This window comes from Serinus canaria, chromosome 3, assembly GCF_022539315.1.
Source record: "Serinus canaria isolate serCan28SL12 chromosome 3, serCan2020, whole genome shotgun sequence".
NCBI classification, from domain to species: domain Eukaryota; kingdom Metazoa; phylum Chordata; class Aves; order Passeriformes; family Fringillidae; genus Serinus; species Serinus canaria.
This window is the reverse complement of record NC_066316.1, coordinates 59,927,693-59,942,296: the sequence shown is the minus strand read 5'-3', so window position 1 is coordinate 59,942,296 and position 14,604 is coordinate 59,927,693. Positions and strand designations below refer to the sequence as shown.

The following is a 14,604-nucleotide window of genomic DNA, read 5'->3' as shown; positions in this document are numbered from 1 at the left end:
GACTTTGCCTTTTTATTTTTTTAATGACATCTTGTAACATGAACAAAAGTTGAGAAGTATTAGTACAATGTAGTTTTTGTCACAGAGGACAAAGTGTTCTTAAAAGAACTTCTGCCTCTCCAGCAGTTACATACTTGGAAGGGAGAAAGCTTATACCTAGACTTATTCTAAGTTCAGGTATATTTATAGATTTTTTAAAATGAATGTTCTGTGGGCCTTAACTGAATGGGACTGAGCATTGTACAAAAGTGAATTTTTGCCTAACTAGAAAAGATTAATTTATAACTAGTTTGGAGGCACCCACCTTAGAGCTTTTCAAGATTGGCTATGATAAAATCTTTCTCTGTTTTTCCCAAGAAGTGCTGTGGATGTCTTAATTTGCATGACATTTGTAGCTGCAACTTTTTGTAGTTACAATTTTTCTGGACCGATGATGCCCTACTAAAATTGCTTTCAACACTGGAAAAAAAAATTATGTTGGCATCAAGCCTGTGTTTCTCTCAGCCCAAATTCCCCATCTGGTAGCAGAATTTCGGTTGGAAGAAGCTGAGAGGTACAGGAGCAATATTGTCATTAAAGGCAAAGTGTGGCATGGTGGGAGATGTTCAGCTCTCTAAGCTGATATTAGTGGAATCCTGCTAAGTATATTTTTTTTCCACCCATGCCAACATTTTCAATTGCAGAAGTTCTAACTGCGAGCAGAATATTTGAAATCAGGGCCACTGTCTCTAAGGACAGTAATAGAAAAAATATGTGCTAGATGGCCATTTGAGGAATCTGGAAAGCCATTCAATTTCTAAAGAAGGCTTTTTCTCTGTCTGAGTTGCATGTGAGACTAAAATGAGATTAGTTGTTCTTAAATAGCCAGTTGTATAAAAATTCTTGCATCAAAACTGTCTACTCTCTTTCATACATAATAAACCCAAACAATAATCCATAACAGTATCCATGAATTAAAATATTACTGACCTCCTAAATTGGTCTAAGAGAACACAAGGAACTGTTTCTCAAAACTGACCCAATCTCTGCTTCAATTCATGAGTAGTTGAATTTGGTCTGTTTGGTTTCTTAAACCGTTAGGAGAGGCCAATCCACAATGAGAAACAGTGAAAATGTGGTATTTAAGGTGCATGGTGTGCTGCATATATAACAATTGTTTTTATATGTGAGTATCAAGATAGAAGTTAATGACTGAGGAACACTTTTGCATTGAGAATCTGTTTATGTCTGTGATTTCTGATTTTTGGTCACCTGGGGTATTAGAAGTTCAGTCCTATGTCTGTTTTCACATTCGGACTGTAGCAAGGCAGAGCTCATACTCCTGAGAGTGAAACACACACATGGCTGCCCAGAGCAACATAAATAGACCACAGTGCCCTGTCAGCACCCACATGAACACAAACACAGCGCAGCCTGCCTCACCCTCTTCTTTTCCAGCTGATCAGGATTAATGTCTGCTAGGGGCCTATACATCTGTGGATGCAACCAAGGCATGCAGTGCTTCAGTAGCTAGCCTTAGATAATCTTTTGAAAATCTTGGAGATTTACAGCCCTACTCCAGTTGCTGGTATTTAGATCTCTTCTGCTTGCTGAGCTTGAAGTTAGCTCTTATTCACACACGCTTACTAAAGAGAGAGAACACACCTAAAGAAGATATTTAGAAACAGGATTTAGTGAGAAAATAGGATAGACTTCAGTGACTGAGGTCAGGATTAATATGCTGATCAGCCAGCTAGTTGAAGTCAACTGGTTCCTTTCATCTCCTTTACCCTCTGCCTTATACTTGTTCCTTCTTGATCCACCTTGATCTACCTCTATTCCTTCCCCTAAATGGTTCCATTGTAAGTCTCATGTGTTTATACAATCCTCTTTACACATCCCATACTGAATTCTGCATAGACTTTCCCCTGCTTCTCTTAATGAGGAGGACTCCCATGAAGCTAATAACCCCCTTTAACCTCAGGGTGTTCTGAGCCTCGACTCCTCTGGATGGTTTTCACAGTGGGACAAGGGGTCTGTGCAGTGCTTTTTCTACCCCTATCAGCACTTTTAAATAACTGCTTAAATAAATCTGTGTCATGGTAAAAGTCATATGGTGTGACAGTATTTATACCAGCCTGTAAGGAAACTAGTCCTTGCCTAAGTCCTGACACTGAACTGCAATAATAATCAGCAGTATAATATAACTATAATAAACAAGTAGATACAGAGCTTACACCATATTGTTGATGGAAGCCTCCATTAGGGCAAATAAATTTTTCTATTGAGTAAATGCAAATACTTCTGTAGAATTGTGTGGTACCATTTTTTTTTTCTCTGCTGATATTCTGATTTACATGAAAGTTTTTCTAACAGAAGGATTCATTTTTTAAATAGAAGTGCAAGTGGGAGTTGGACACAATGAGATTTCCTGCTTCAGTAGTTAACCCTATGTAGATTAATGATTCACTTCAGCTCTATCTGAATAATATTAGTGTAGCAAATTATCCTTTATAGTAGGATGCACTTTTCTGTGTCTTATGAGGCATTCACAAGAAGGTACAGTGCTATAACTTATGGAAGTGTTCCTACAATATGTGCTTCATAGTTCTCACTGCTGAGACAATTACCAGTGAAAATGAGGCCCAAGACTCATTTTGTTTCTCATCTTGAGGATTATGTTGCCTATAATTTGGGAAAGGTTTAAAGGAGTATTTAGACTATTTCCCTCCCACTCCCATAATTATACTGCTATGGTCACATGAGCAGGAACAAGTAGAAAAAAGCACCAGCTGTGCTTTGGCAGCTGTGTTAATGATCTTTTGCATGCTACCAGGAAGCTTGGTATTGCTCCATTTTCCAGTTTGCATAAGCAAGCTTGGGTCTCCAGGTTGCTTTCTGTTGGACTTGTACAAATCCAGATGTGCTCTAAGATGGTGCAGTTGCTCTGTCAGTTGACATGTGTTGGTTTATTGATGCTATCTGAAGAAGTGAACCAAGCTGCTCCATCGATTACCCCGGGGGAGTAGAAGCTCGGTGTTGCAATGTACTAGGAAGGTTGGCTTCAGAACACTGAACCATGTCACTTTTTTTGGTTGTGGAAACAAATGCAACAAAACTCAATGATCCATTAGACTTTTTTAGTTTTCTCATGCCAGTAAGTGCTTACTGGTTTTGTATTTGCTAAAAAAACTCCACAATAAAAGAAGAGTTACTCTTTTATCTGGAGAAGGACAGTTTTCCAGCTGACTGGAAAGTCAGCATTGCTTCCATTACATGGATTTGCTTTGAGAATAATCATACAGCTGCTATTAATTTGAGTCTGCTGTTGTCATTGCCAGCTTGCTGAGAAAGCACAGTAAAACATGGCATGCACCATGATTGCTCTCTGCCTCTCAGCATTGTGATGAGCTGGTAGTGCCTGGTATAGCTGACTGGGCTGGGGCAACCATCTTCACATGTCATGCTGAAGCTCTAGCTGTCCCCCAAAGAAAAGGTATTTTTAAGAAGCATGGATTAACATACTGTACTGTCTTCAGCCTAGCCTTAGAAAGATCAGGAATACTATTAACCAGGCCATGTTTTTGATGAATGATGCTTTTGGTGCATCTTCCTTTATCTGCAGTTAGCATTAGCACTCTACCAATTTTTAAAAATAGTGGTAGTTCCAGCTCTGTCTCTCTGTCCAGGAAGTTAGTGGGTTGCAGATAGCTCAGCACTGTGACAGAAGGAACTCTTAGAGGCTGGGACAGTAGTAGTCTGAATCAGGTTGAAAACTGTAGCTGAATAGTAGTTAAACCACCAGCTCTTCATGTGTATTCTTTTATTTACATTAAGAAGTTTTTTTCCTTGTCAGATTTATATTAAGAGAAATTACATCCATTCCACTGTGATGTGCAATATGCTGTTTACTCTCTACTGCTTTTTTTTTTTTTGTGGTTTTTTGCAGTTTCATTTACAGAGCATGCTAAAAATAATGAAAGCCAAAGGTGTATATTAAATTGCAGTCAAGCAGTGCACCATCTGAAGGCAAGAAACAGGACTTCTAACACATTCTCAGCAAAATATGCAGGAAATGTTATTGGAAGAGGGCTTCAACTTGAAAAATCACTGTAGAAAGTTTCCCTCTCCCATGCAGCCAAGTATTTCAAAGCAGGCCAACAGAAAAAAGATTTGATGTTTATCACTCCTCTTAGCCCCACAGAGCCAGTGCATCCAAGATGCTTGCAGAGATACACCTTTTTTTGGTTGTATCTAACAATGAATCTTTCATAAAATGTTGCAAATTTTAGGTCTTCCAAAAAGGAAACTGTATATACACACACCTGTGGCTATGAATTTATTGTGAGTTATGTCCTAAACCACAGATCTTCCATGACAGAAGCCCTAGCAATGTGTTTAACCTCAGTTGTTACCCATTCAACCTATAAGGAACAGTCTTATTCTGAGAACTTGAGGTAAATTGCTTATGTAAAATTAAAAAAAAAAAAGTATTTAAAAGTACTCTGGAATGAGTTCTCTATTCTGTATTTCTTATATTTCTAAGAGCTTAACTGGGGGGATGAGCAGTTTGGAGAGATTTGTTAATGTTTTGCTTGTCTCTGTATATTGTAAAGAGTATTAGTGACACTGATCCAGGATAGTTAAAACTATGGTTGTTTGTGGCCACAGGGGAACATAATACATATATATATGCATATATATATGTAAATGAGTTTGAGAGAGGAAAGGGGATTTCTGAAAGGGGACAAGTGGTTGTATGATTCCTGTTGGAACAATGGAATGAAACACAGGTTTTTTCATTCTCTGGAGTGTTTATTTAATGCTATTGAAGAAACATATTGAGATAATCCTCCAAGAAGACACAGTTACAGACATGTTCTTCATATTGAAATAAATACAGCCTCACTCACTTCTTATTCCACTGAAAAACTTTGACTGCTAGTGATTTATTTTCCTGACTGAAGTGACTCTGAATCTTACCACACTTTCATCATCTGCACAGAAGGCAGGAATGATAGTTGGAATTAAACACATCTTTGTCTCCATCATAAAGTATTCGGGAATACTTGCTCAACTCTGCCACTTAACACATTTTCTATTTTACAGTAATACTGGTGGTATTTACAGTAATAAACAGCAATTCAAATATTCTGACTGTTTCTTTCATTGTTTACTGTTGGATATTCTTTCAGTGATTTTTACTGAATTTTTACTGATGATCTAAGCATTCACAAGAGATTTTTGTGGAATAAGTCTGAATCTTGCAGCTTCATTACAGTGACTATCCAATACAGAAAGCTTTAATATTAAATCAACACTGCCATGATACCCTCTGGCATCATCACGTGCAGACTTATAGCAATGCACCTTAAAAATGTTAACTTGATATGTGTTCAGCTTTTCTAATAGAAATAGCTGCTTCTTTTCCTTGGCTTCAGTTGTATCTCTGAAGCATATGGCTGTTAGCAGGTTAAAAACCAAAGCAAACCACACCTGTGTCACTAATGTGTGTCATTCTGCAATTGCAAATGTATTTGTGGTTTGCATTCCAGCAAGCGTGTACACAGAAATAAACCTTGATAAATCAATTGAGTAGGCAGGTAAAATGGACTATAATGAGCATTGATTATCTGCTTGCATTCTGTTTCTAGTGATATTTGATGTGTCTCTGTCCTGTAAAGCTTATTCACGGTCACAGTGCTGAGCTGGGTGAATGTTTTATAGAATGATTGAAACAAGATTATTTTATAGAATGATTTCAGCATTATGTGATTATCTTTCAATAGCTTAAAACTATGTTTTCTTTAACAGAGATAGAGTTGTAATAGTTTGGCAACTCTTAAACATTGTGGAAAATGTATGTCTATAAACACACATAAAGAAGCAATGCCACTCATACAAACTGAAAATACTTGAAAACAAACTTTGCAATCATGTGGCTGAAATGGCAGTTTAGCAATTACCTACTAAGCTATGTGAAACTTACAGTGCTTTTTAATTCTATTTTCAAAGTCTCTACTGGCCTAATGAAACTAATTTTTTTTTCAGAAATGTCAGTGGAGAATTTGTTTCTGTAGTTTTAAGAGTTTCCGTGTAATCCAAGGCCATATTGCATTTCTAGGGGAAAGAAAACCAGTCAAGCATTAGTATATTTACTGTCCTTATTTTGGCAGCTATGAAGAAATTGGAATGAATTTTTCATTGTGTATTTAGTTGTGTTTTAACAGTTCTTGTATTTTGCAGGTTTTCCAGATCGCGTATGTTATTGTGAAAGCAGCTAACTCCCCTCGTCCCGGGAACTGGATACTGGAGCGCTCGCTGGATGGCGTGGACTATCAGCCGTGGCAGTACTACGCCATCACTGACAGCGAGTGCCTGACACGCTACAACATCCATCCCCGGCCTGGAACCCCGTCCTACCTAAAAGATGATGAAGTCATATGCACTTCTTATTATTCCAAGATCCACCCTCTGGAAAATGGAGAGGTAAGATCAGATGGTGTTCCATATGTAACACGGCAGAAGAAAACCCCTTCGGTTAATTGGCTAATCTGCCTTCAGTAGACAGAGTGTTTTGGTACAATTGAAAAATGTGGAGACAATCTATTTGCAGATTTTAAAAGCTCATCTTATGTGGCCCTATATAAATATAGACATTGTTCACTCTAATAAGAACATTCTACCAAGTAAACCAAGAAGTAAAAGAGTTTATCAGCTAGGCACTTGGTACTTTCAGACCACTTTATGTGCTTGAAATAGGTTTCCATGTTACTTCTGAACAAAGGGGAGAGAATACTTGGAAAAATCACAGACTCAGTGAAGTCATAAAACACTTTTCTTTTAGATGCATTCAGTCCCTGTATATAAGCCAGGATGTCAAATGATAACGATTTTAGCCAGAATTTAATTTAATGCCTTAAGAGCTGAACCTCTGCCCTGTTTATGCCTATTTCTTCTTCTTTCAGAGATCTCTACTATTTTACTCTAAGTCCAGGCACATGAATCATGGACCAGTCATTTGTTCTAATTGAGGATGTGAAAAAGATGTGGTGGATTTGAGAATGAGAATCTGCAGTTGAAAAAAGAGCAAGGCATATGTAGCACCTGTAGCTAAAAATGCAGCCTTTTCAGTCACTTGAAATGATGAGAGGGAAAGCCATGTGTAACACATTCCAACTGCATTTTTTTTTTCACAATTTTTTTCCGACACTTGCTCTGCAAATGAAATTTTAGCCTCAATATTTATTCCTCTGTTATTTTTTCAGTTCCACTTTTTAATTATTTATTTTCATATAAATAAGTACAAAATTACTTTTTCTGTTCCCCTAAATGCAAAGCAATGTTCACATGCAAAATTGTTAATACAGTTGGTTTTGAGTCCTGGATATAGATATGTATTGCTTGTTTCTGTTCTCAGAAAATTTCCAATGCCAGTTGCAAAAATTTTAAAAATCAGCTTTCAGTGAAAATATCCTGTAGATACACTTTAGAAAGATATAACCTTGAATCTAAGAGAGTCTCGGATTATCAAGAGTTATCAGATGGGAAATCATTTTCAGTTCTAGGAAAAATTACAAGTATTTTGTATTTGTAGTTGTTGTTATATCATTAGTGCTGTATCATTTGCATGGTTATTTGTTCTTGTAACATCTAGCAGGAGCTGATAAAGTGTTATTAAAAGAAATAGTGCCTATACATGTGCTGTATTTTTAAACTGATTTTAACTGGGTGCTTTTTTTTGGGGGGGGAACAGAACTTGAGTTAGCAATTTATCACTTGCAAAGGAATTTTATACTGTTTCTTTGGGAGAACATGTCTGCACAGAAAATATAATGCAAAAGTAATTATTCCAGTAATTAATTTAATTCGCATTGTTCCATTTATTTGGTTATTGAGTTCTCTCACAGGCAGATATTGATTCCAGTAGTCTGCTGTCTTCTTGGTTAAACCAGTGAGTCTCTGTGTTCTTCACTGACTGTGCTAAACAGCGAAGAATTTTATTCAGCACACTGGTATATGTCCATGAGTGAGACATTGGCTTAAAGCCTACTGAATTGAGTTGAACTTAATTCTGCTCTTAAGTGTGCAATTAACAATTTTTAACCAGGTCTGATGTGCTCTATTTTTTCCTTAGTAAATTACCTACATCTGGTATGTGGTTTCTTTAAAGGCAAAGATGACTTTGAAGGAAGGAATATATCTGTTCTATTCCACTTGGCAAAAGGGAGTTGTTTGATACTGGCATACTCATGAAAGGCATGGGATAAACCCTAAGTTAATCTTGCCTCCTGTAGGTAGTTATTAATCTGAGATGTGGCTGTGATAGAGAACAGCTTGAAATGGAAAGCCTAAGTATTAACCTTTATAGTGATTGGAAGAGTGAAGTATCATTCCACGTGAACTAATTATCTTACAGTTTTAACAATAATCTTTTCATAAGTAAAGCACTAGTTTCAGCTGTCTGAGCAGCTAAAGGCTGCATTATGAAGTAGCATTTACAGAGAATTAACCCAGGTTAATTCCTTTTCATATTTTGTCAAACACGTAACATGAAAAATATAATTTCTACCAATATCATATTTACTTGCAATTGTGTTGCTGGTGGTATTTGGCTCCTGGTGTTTCAGTGGAACTACATCTGCATATAATTTATCTTCTTTCCAGGAGAGTAATTTTGTTCTGTGAATCAGATATTGCAGTCATCTTGTAAGAATGATAGGGTTATGAAATGTAAATAAAGTACCTTTGCTTCAAACCCCATTCTGGTGTACACCCAGAAAGCCTGATGAAGTGCACAAGGAACACACTTGTCAAGCCAGGGCCAATGGCAAGTTTATATCCAGTACAATAGTGTCTGAGGTTTAAAGTTGTCTAAGTTGTCATCTTAGAAAAATCAGAAAATATTCTCCTTATGTATGCTTTCAATGAACATTTTAGTCAATTGCTTGATTCATTAGGATATTTCCAAAAATGTTCATTCTAAGCCAAATATTTTTTGTCTTTTAATACTATTCCTATTTGCACCAGTAATATTGTTTTGGCCAGTCACAGAATTAGAACCAACAACAGCTAGAACAACAGAGCCAACAAAACAACAACAAAGAAACAAAAACCTTTTGTGATTTATCTTCAGATCTGTGTAACTAGCAGAAGTTTAAATCAAATGGGAACAAGCAATCCATAGACCACGGATTATTTGCAAAAAGTAATTTTATTGAATGAGTTAATGGAAAATTGCATGACGACTTCAAAAAAAAAAAAGTAAGAAACTTTCAAAGAAATTTCTTTAAAAGTGAAGACTTTAATGCAGAAAGATTCCTAGCATTCTGGTTTCCATACTAAGCTGTCAGTAATAGCTAGAGAAACAGTGTGTCTCTATATCATACTGGCTAAGGTGGACTTTCAGCAAAGCTGTTTCGCAGCATCACGGAATCGGTAAGAGTGGAGGGGACCAAAGTGGGTCATCTGGTCTAAACTCTTTGTATAAGCAGGGTCATCCTAGAGGACATGGCACAGGATTGTGTCCAGAGAGTTTTTGAATATCTCCAGTAAGGTAAACTTTGCAACCTCTTTGGGCAATTAGTTCCAGTGCACCTTCCTCGTGTTTGGGTAGAATCTCCTGTGCATCAGTTTCTGCTTGTTGCCTCTAGTCCTGATGCTCAGCACCACTGAAAAGAGCCTGGTTCATCCTCTTGCCAGCCCTCTTTCAGGTACTTACATACATCGATGAGGACCCCTCTGTGTCATCTCTTCTTGAGGCTGAACAGGCCCAGCTCCTTCAGCTTATCTTCGTAAGAGAAATGCTTCAGTTCCCAAATAAATATAAGAGCTAAAGATTCCCAAAATAGTATTTCAAAACAAAAATTAATGTTCCTCTGTCTCCCTATGCCAGAAAAATAAGGGGAAGAGATTAGTTCACTTAATGAGTTATTCATTACTTTTTACTGAACTGATGTTTCTTGCTTTAGTAGTATTTTAAAATGTTTTTTTACACTGAATAAGAAAGACCCATTTATATAAGGTATAGTAGCTGGTGCTCTGAGTCTGGTATTTTTGGGTAAATAGGAATGCTTATTTTGTTTTTGTCTTTACTTAAACACTGTATAAGAATGTCATTCTTTGTTTCTTTATTTCCTCAGATAATCCTTAGTTCGAGAACTAAAAGTTAGTGGGTTACCATAGTGATTTTTACTTCATTTTGCTTTCACAGGAGCCTCTGATGTTTACAGCCAGTTTGCACCATTTTATTGAAATATTTATTCTGCTAGACTGAAATTTGTTTCACGGCCTCTTTACCTTGATGACTAGGTGAATATAAGGCTCTGAATATTAGCCTTCAATGTTGTAATTGTCTTTTCTGTGAGATGCTGAAAGATTTCTCTTAGCAAATGCTTGTTTGACTTAGCACATGTAGGTTATTTGTATTTTGATACATTGGAATCTTCTCTCTTGCTTGCAGTTGTTTCAAAGCCAGACCATCTGAAAACTTCAGGTGCAACTGATGATCACTGTAACATGTTAGGAAAATGTATATCTTTTCACAGAAAAAGGACACATAGTTTTCTAGGAAGTAAAATTGGAGGTTACACTTGGAAACAGCATTCTTCAAACATGTGGATTTAGAGTGTTTTGTTTAGGCTAGAAGAAAATAAATATTTGAGTTTTAAAAAATTGTTCAGTTTTTTCTTCAGTTCTTTGTAGAAGCAGATATTGAAAGTCACATGCAATGAAGACAGTGGAAGAAAAGCTTAATTAATCTGATAGGAAAGCACTTCATTTTACTAAGAAGGCAAAACCACCCTCCCTCCTCCTGCCTCACCCCCCCCCCAGTATTCTGGGAAATATTGAGTTTTTCTAAAATAAGGATTTTTGAAAGTTTAAAATTTGAGAGTAAGGTGGTGAGTTTAATTCCCGCACTTTAAAATCTTAATTGAAATACCCAATTGTCTCCCTTGTCTGTCATCAAATAGAGTTATTCTGTCAAAGTTGGTTTAAAAAATTATAATTATTTCTGGTGGTGTGGAAGGTATGTAAACTTTCAAGGAAAAGAAAGCATTCCCTCTTTGCAGGCAGAATCTGTTGTCAGAAGGTGCTGCCTCAAAGGAAACTTCTGTGGTTGATAGAGTTTGGGTTATACAGTGACAATGAAAAGATGAAATCTCAGGATTCAGTACATATTTCCTTGTACTGAGTAAGAGAAACAGTCTCTGTCCTGGGTGAGATGCCTTTCATATGTTATTTTCAGTTGCTGAGAACATTCTACCTTGACATTTAAATACAGAAAAGTTGAAGGATACAGAAAGCCCTGTATTTAAAGGGAAGTAATCTGATTGTAGAAATGAGAATGACACCTAATAGCAGTGTATTAAGTGGACCAAATTTCCAAAACATTTTTCTGGATTCCTCATATCTAACACAGCCCTTGGTGTTGCTTGATTCTTTTCAGCTGGAAGCATTGTGAAGCAATCAGTGTGACCAAGTGGTTGATAAAACAATATTGGTAATGACTATGGGTTTATTATTAAGGAGGTAATGTAGTTGCATGTCTGCTATGTTCTATTGCAAACTGCATGGTACTGCCACATTCAAAGGTGAAAATTGGAGACCAAAAGACTTTAGAAGGAGTTGTCTGTGTGAACAGTGGAGTCAAAGGTTCTCTCAGTCCTGGTGTCCTTCAACAGGAAAATTCTTTCTGTCTCCCTCTATGCCTAAGGCTGAAGCAGAGGACTGACAGGGGGAGGAGTTGTGGTGGAGTTAAGTAACCTATCTCCTTCATATTCTGCAATAAGTCTTTCTATCACTGCTATTACAGTCGTGAGGATGATACTGCAGTGTAGGTGATGCTTCAGTTCTGCTCCTTTAAATGCTTAATCTCGTACCTTTCTTGTGATTGTAGCAATGTAACTGTAATGTAAAAAAAGAAAAAATACTCTGTGGTAGTAAAGACAAGCCTTGTATAAGCACATTCATTAGTCTTTATATTCTTCAATCAAGTGGAAGTTCAAAGTGTGCACTTACCAAGTAAAGAACAAAAATAAACAGAATCAAGTGCCTTGACAGTATTTTTTTTAAATTTTGTTCACTTGTTGCCATAGCACTTGAATGCTTGTGTTGTGTCCCTTTTTAAATGCATGCCTCAGGTCCCTTGGTACCACCCCCAGTGTCCCAGTACTTTGCTGAGCTTGCCTCAGGCCAGTGATACCATGAACATTGAACTCTAGTTTTTCCCAATGTTTGCATGCTAGTTTTCTCCTCTTCATACTAGTCCTGTTTGGTGCAGTCTCAGTGGTTCACAGAGAAGGAAGGGAAGAAAAAGAAACTTAGAAATGGACTTTAAAGTGTGTTCTTCTCACAGCTAAATTTAGATTGAGAATGTCAGTGCTAAGAGGACAGAGGGTACAAATTTTGAAAGTACTCAAAATTAAAATGTGTTCAGTTGCAGACTAAAAATTTTGAGTTTATTTCTTTTTTTTCTTATTTATTAATGATACAGATGCTACACAGTTTCTTAAAAAAAATTTGCCTAAGAGTTGGTAAATGTTGATGCTGCCTTTATAGTTCCTATTTTTAGATTGATCCTCTAGCTCCTAGCATGTATTCAGTATCTTGTCTTTATTGCAGAATAATTTTCTAAAGTCTGAACTCTTATTTCCCCTTGAGTAACAGTGATAGGTGTATTTTCAAGTGCATAAGACGTAGAAAAGGCATCAACAGTAAAAAGTAATGCCAGTAATATCTTTGTCCATGCCCTCAACTGCAATTACCCTAGGCATTTCTCATGAGTATGCTAAATTTCCATATATTTGACTTGCATTTCTATACACTTTAGTACAGTACTTGTAGTTATGGCATATGTTGTCTTGTACCCATATTGTGTTGCTATATTTTCACTGGAAAAAAAAAACAAACAGGCACCATATTAAAAAAATAGTCTATTATTAATGGATGAAACTGTTCAGAAATTTAAGTGGATTCTACTTCCAGCATCACAGTTTAGACAAAGACATTAGGCAGAGACTAATGAATGCAGTCTGACTCAAAATCCAAAATAGCTTGGATTTTGAACAGCTTTTTTCAGCTTGACATCTGAAGAGGGAGAATAACAATAATTTTAAGTAATTCAGATTTTTTTCCCAAACAATGAAAGGCAAATTTTTATTTTGATTGACATGAATTGTTCCATGTGTTGCAAAATGAAAACATTTTATTTGATCATTAATTTTTTTTTTCAATGCAAAGACAATGAAAACAAATTTCACAAAACTGTGAATGGAGGACATGTGACAGTCTTTTGCTGTCACATGTCCTCCAGAATGCAGAAGAAAACATCAGCAGATAGAGGTCTTACCTGATGCAATCCTTGCATCCAAGATGTTCTTCTTCCCGGGTTTTTAGCATACTTTGAGTCAGGCTGTCTAGCTAGGTGGCACAGCTTCATTTTCTAAGAAATAATGAGTTCATTATGAGTTCATCATGAGTTCAGTTTTCTCTGGACTAAAATCCAAGTGTCCCACCAGTTTATGATCTTTCTCATCCTGCTTTTCTATCTCACAATGCTCAGTTAGTTTTTGTAGTGATTAGTAGTAGGGACGGCTGACAGGATCTGTATGTAAGTGGTGCTTGTTATTAAAGATCTTTCCACTGAAGTCAACAGTGACCTTCAGATCAGGTCTGCCATAAAGGCTGTTAATCTCATTTTATTCAGTGTTGCATCACTTCAGAGAGTTCAGAGTCCCTGCTTAACACTCTTGGATTACTCATATTCCCTACTGATTTTGGTTTACATTTTCTTTGCATCCCCTCCAACCCCCACCTTCTGGCTACAGCAGCTTCAGGAAGACTTCTGCTCAGGCCATTTTTTTGGATACCATTTTTTTGGGTACCATTTGCGTATGATTGGTCTCAGTGAAAGGACTGTGATAACTTCTACTTGTAAGTCTTCTTTTCCAAGTGCTTTGAAAGGATGTGGCAGCCTAGAAAGTTACTTGTGTCTTCCAAGAAGTGATTGAATACTGATTTTCTTCTAGAATTTCGGCACATAGCTTTCAGCTGCTCCAAACTATCCAGTTAGAATAACTTCAAAAGAAATAGTTTACAGAAAGAAATAAAACAGATTAGAGGTTTGGACAAAGATTTGGGTCTACTTGATTTTGTTGCTTTTGTGGTTTTGTCTTTTTTTAAAACTTTGGTTATTTGGCTTAGTACAACTAAACTTGAGTGTCTGATTTGAGAAAAAAAGATGACTGGTAAATAAATTAATACATCTTAAATATTATGTTTGCACAATGGTATGTTGCCTCACTAATGTAAAATTAACATTTCCTGTTTTTCTAATAGACAGTGAAAGATATGTGAAAGGAAAAGACAAACATTTGACATGTGTGCTCAGTATCATAGGAAAGTATTGAAGACAGAATTTTAAATGATTTTGTTATGCACAATGAGAATTGTCTTTGCAATAATTTATTCAAAACTTCTGCAACAAATTTTGCAAGTTGATAATTTCATACTTACATTATAGCAATATTCACTGCTATTTTTTGCCTAAGAAAAAGGAAACTTAAGTAACATTTTCAAGTTGATAGTTCAGACTGAACTTGAGTTTCTGATATTTATTACTAC

General features: G+C 36.4%; 1 protein-coding gene across 1 annotated transcript in view; it reads left to right on the top strand.

The window, feature by feature from the left end:
* Positions 1–14,604, top strand: part of LAMA2 (laminin subunit alpha 2) — a 332,662-nt gene that overhangs the window by 91,179 nt on the left and 226,879 nt on the right. Inside the window, exon 4 of the mRNA XM_018916714.3 lies at positions 6,226–6,468. Coding sequence (XP_018772259.3) covers positions 6,226–6,468 — 243 coding nt within the window. The remainder of the gene's footprint in view (positions 1–6,225; positions 6,469–14,604) is intronic.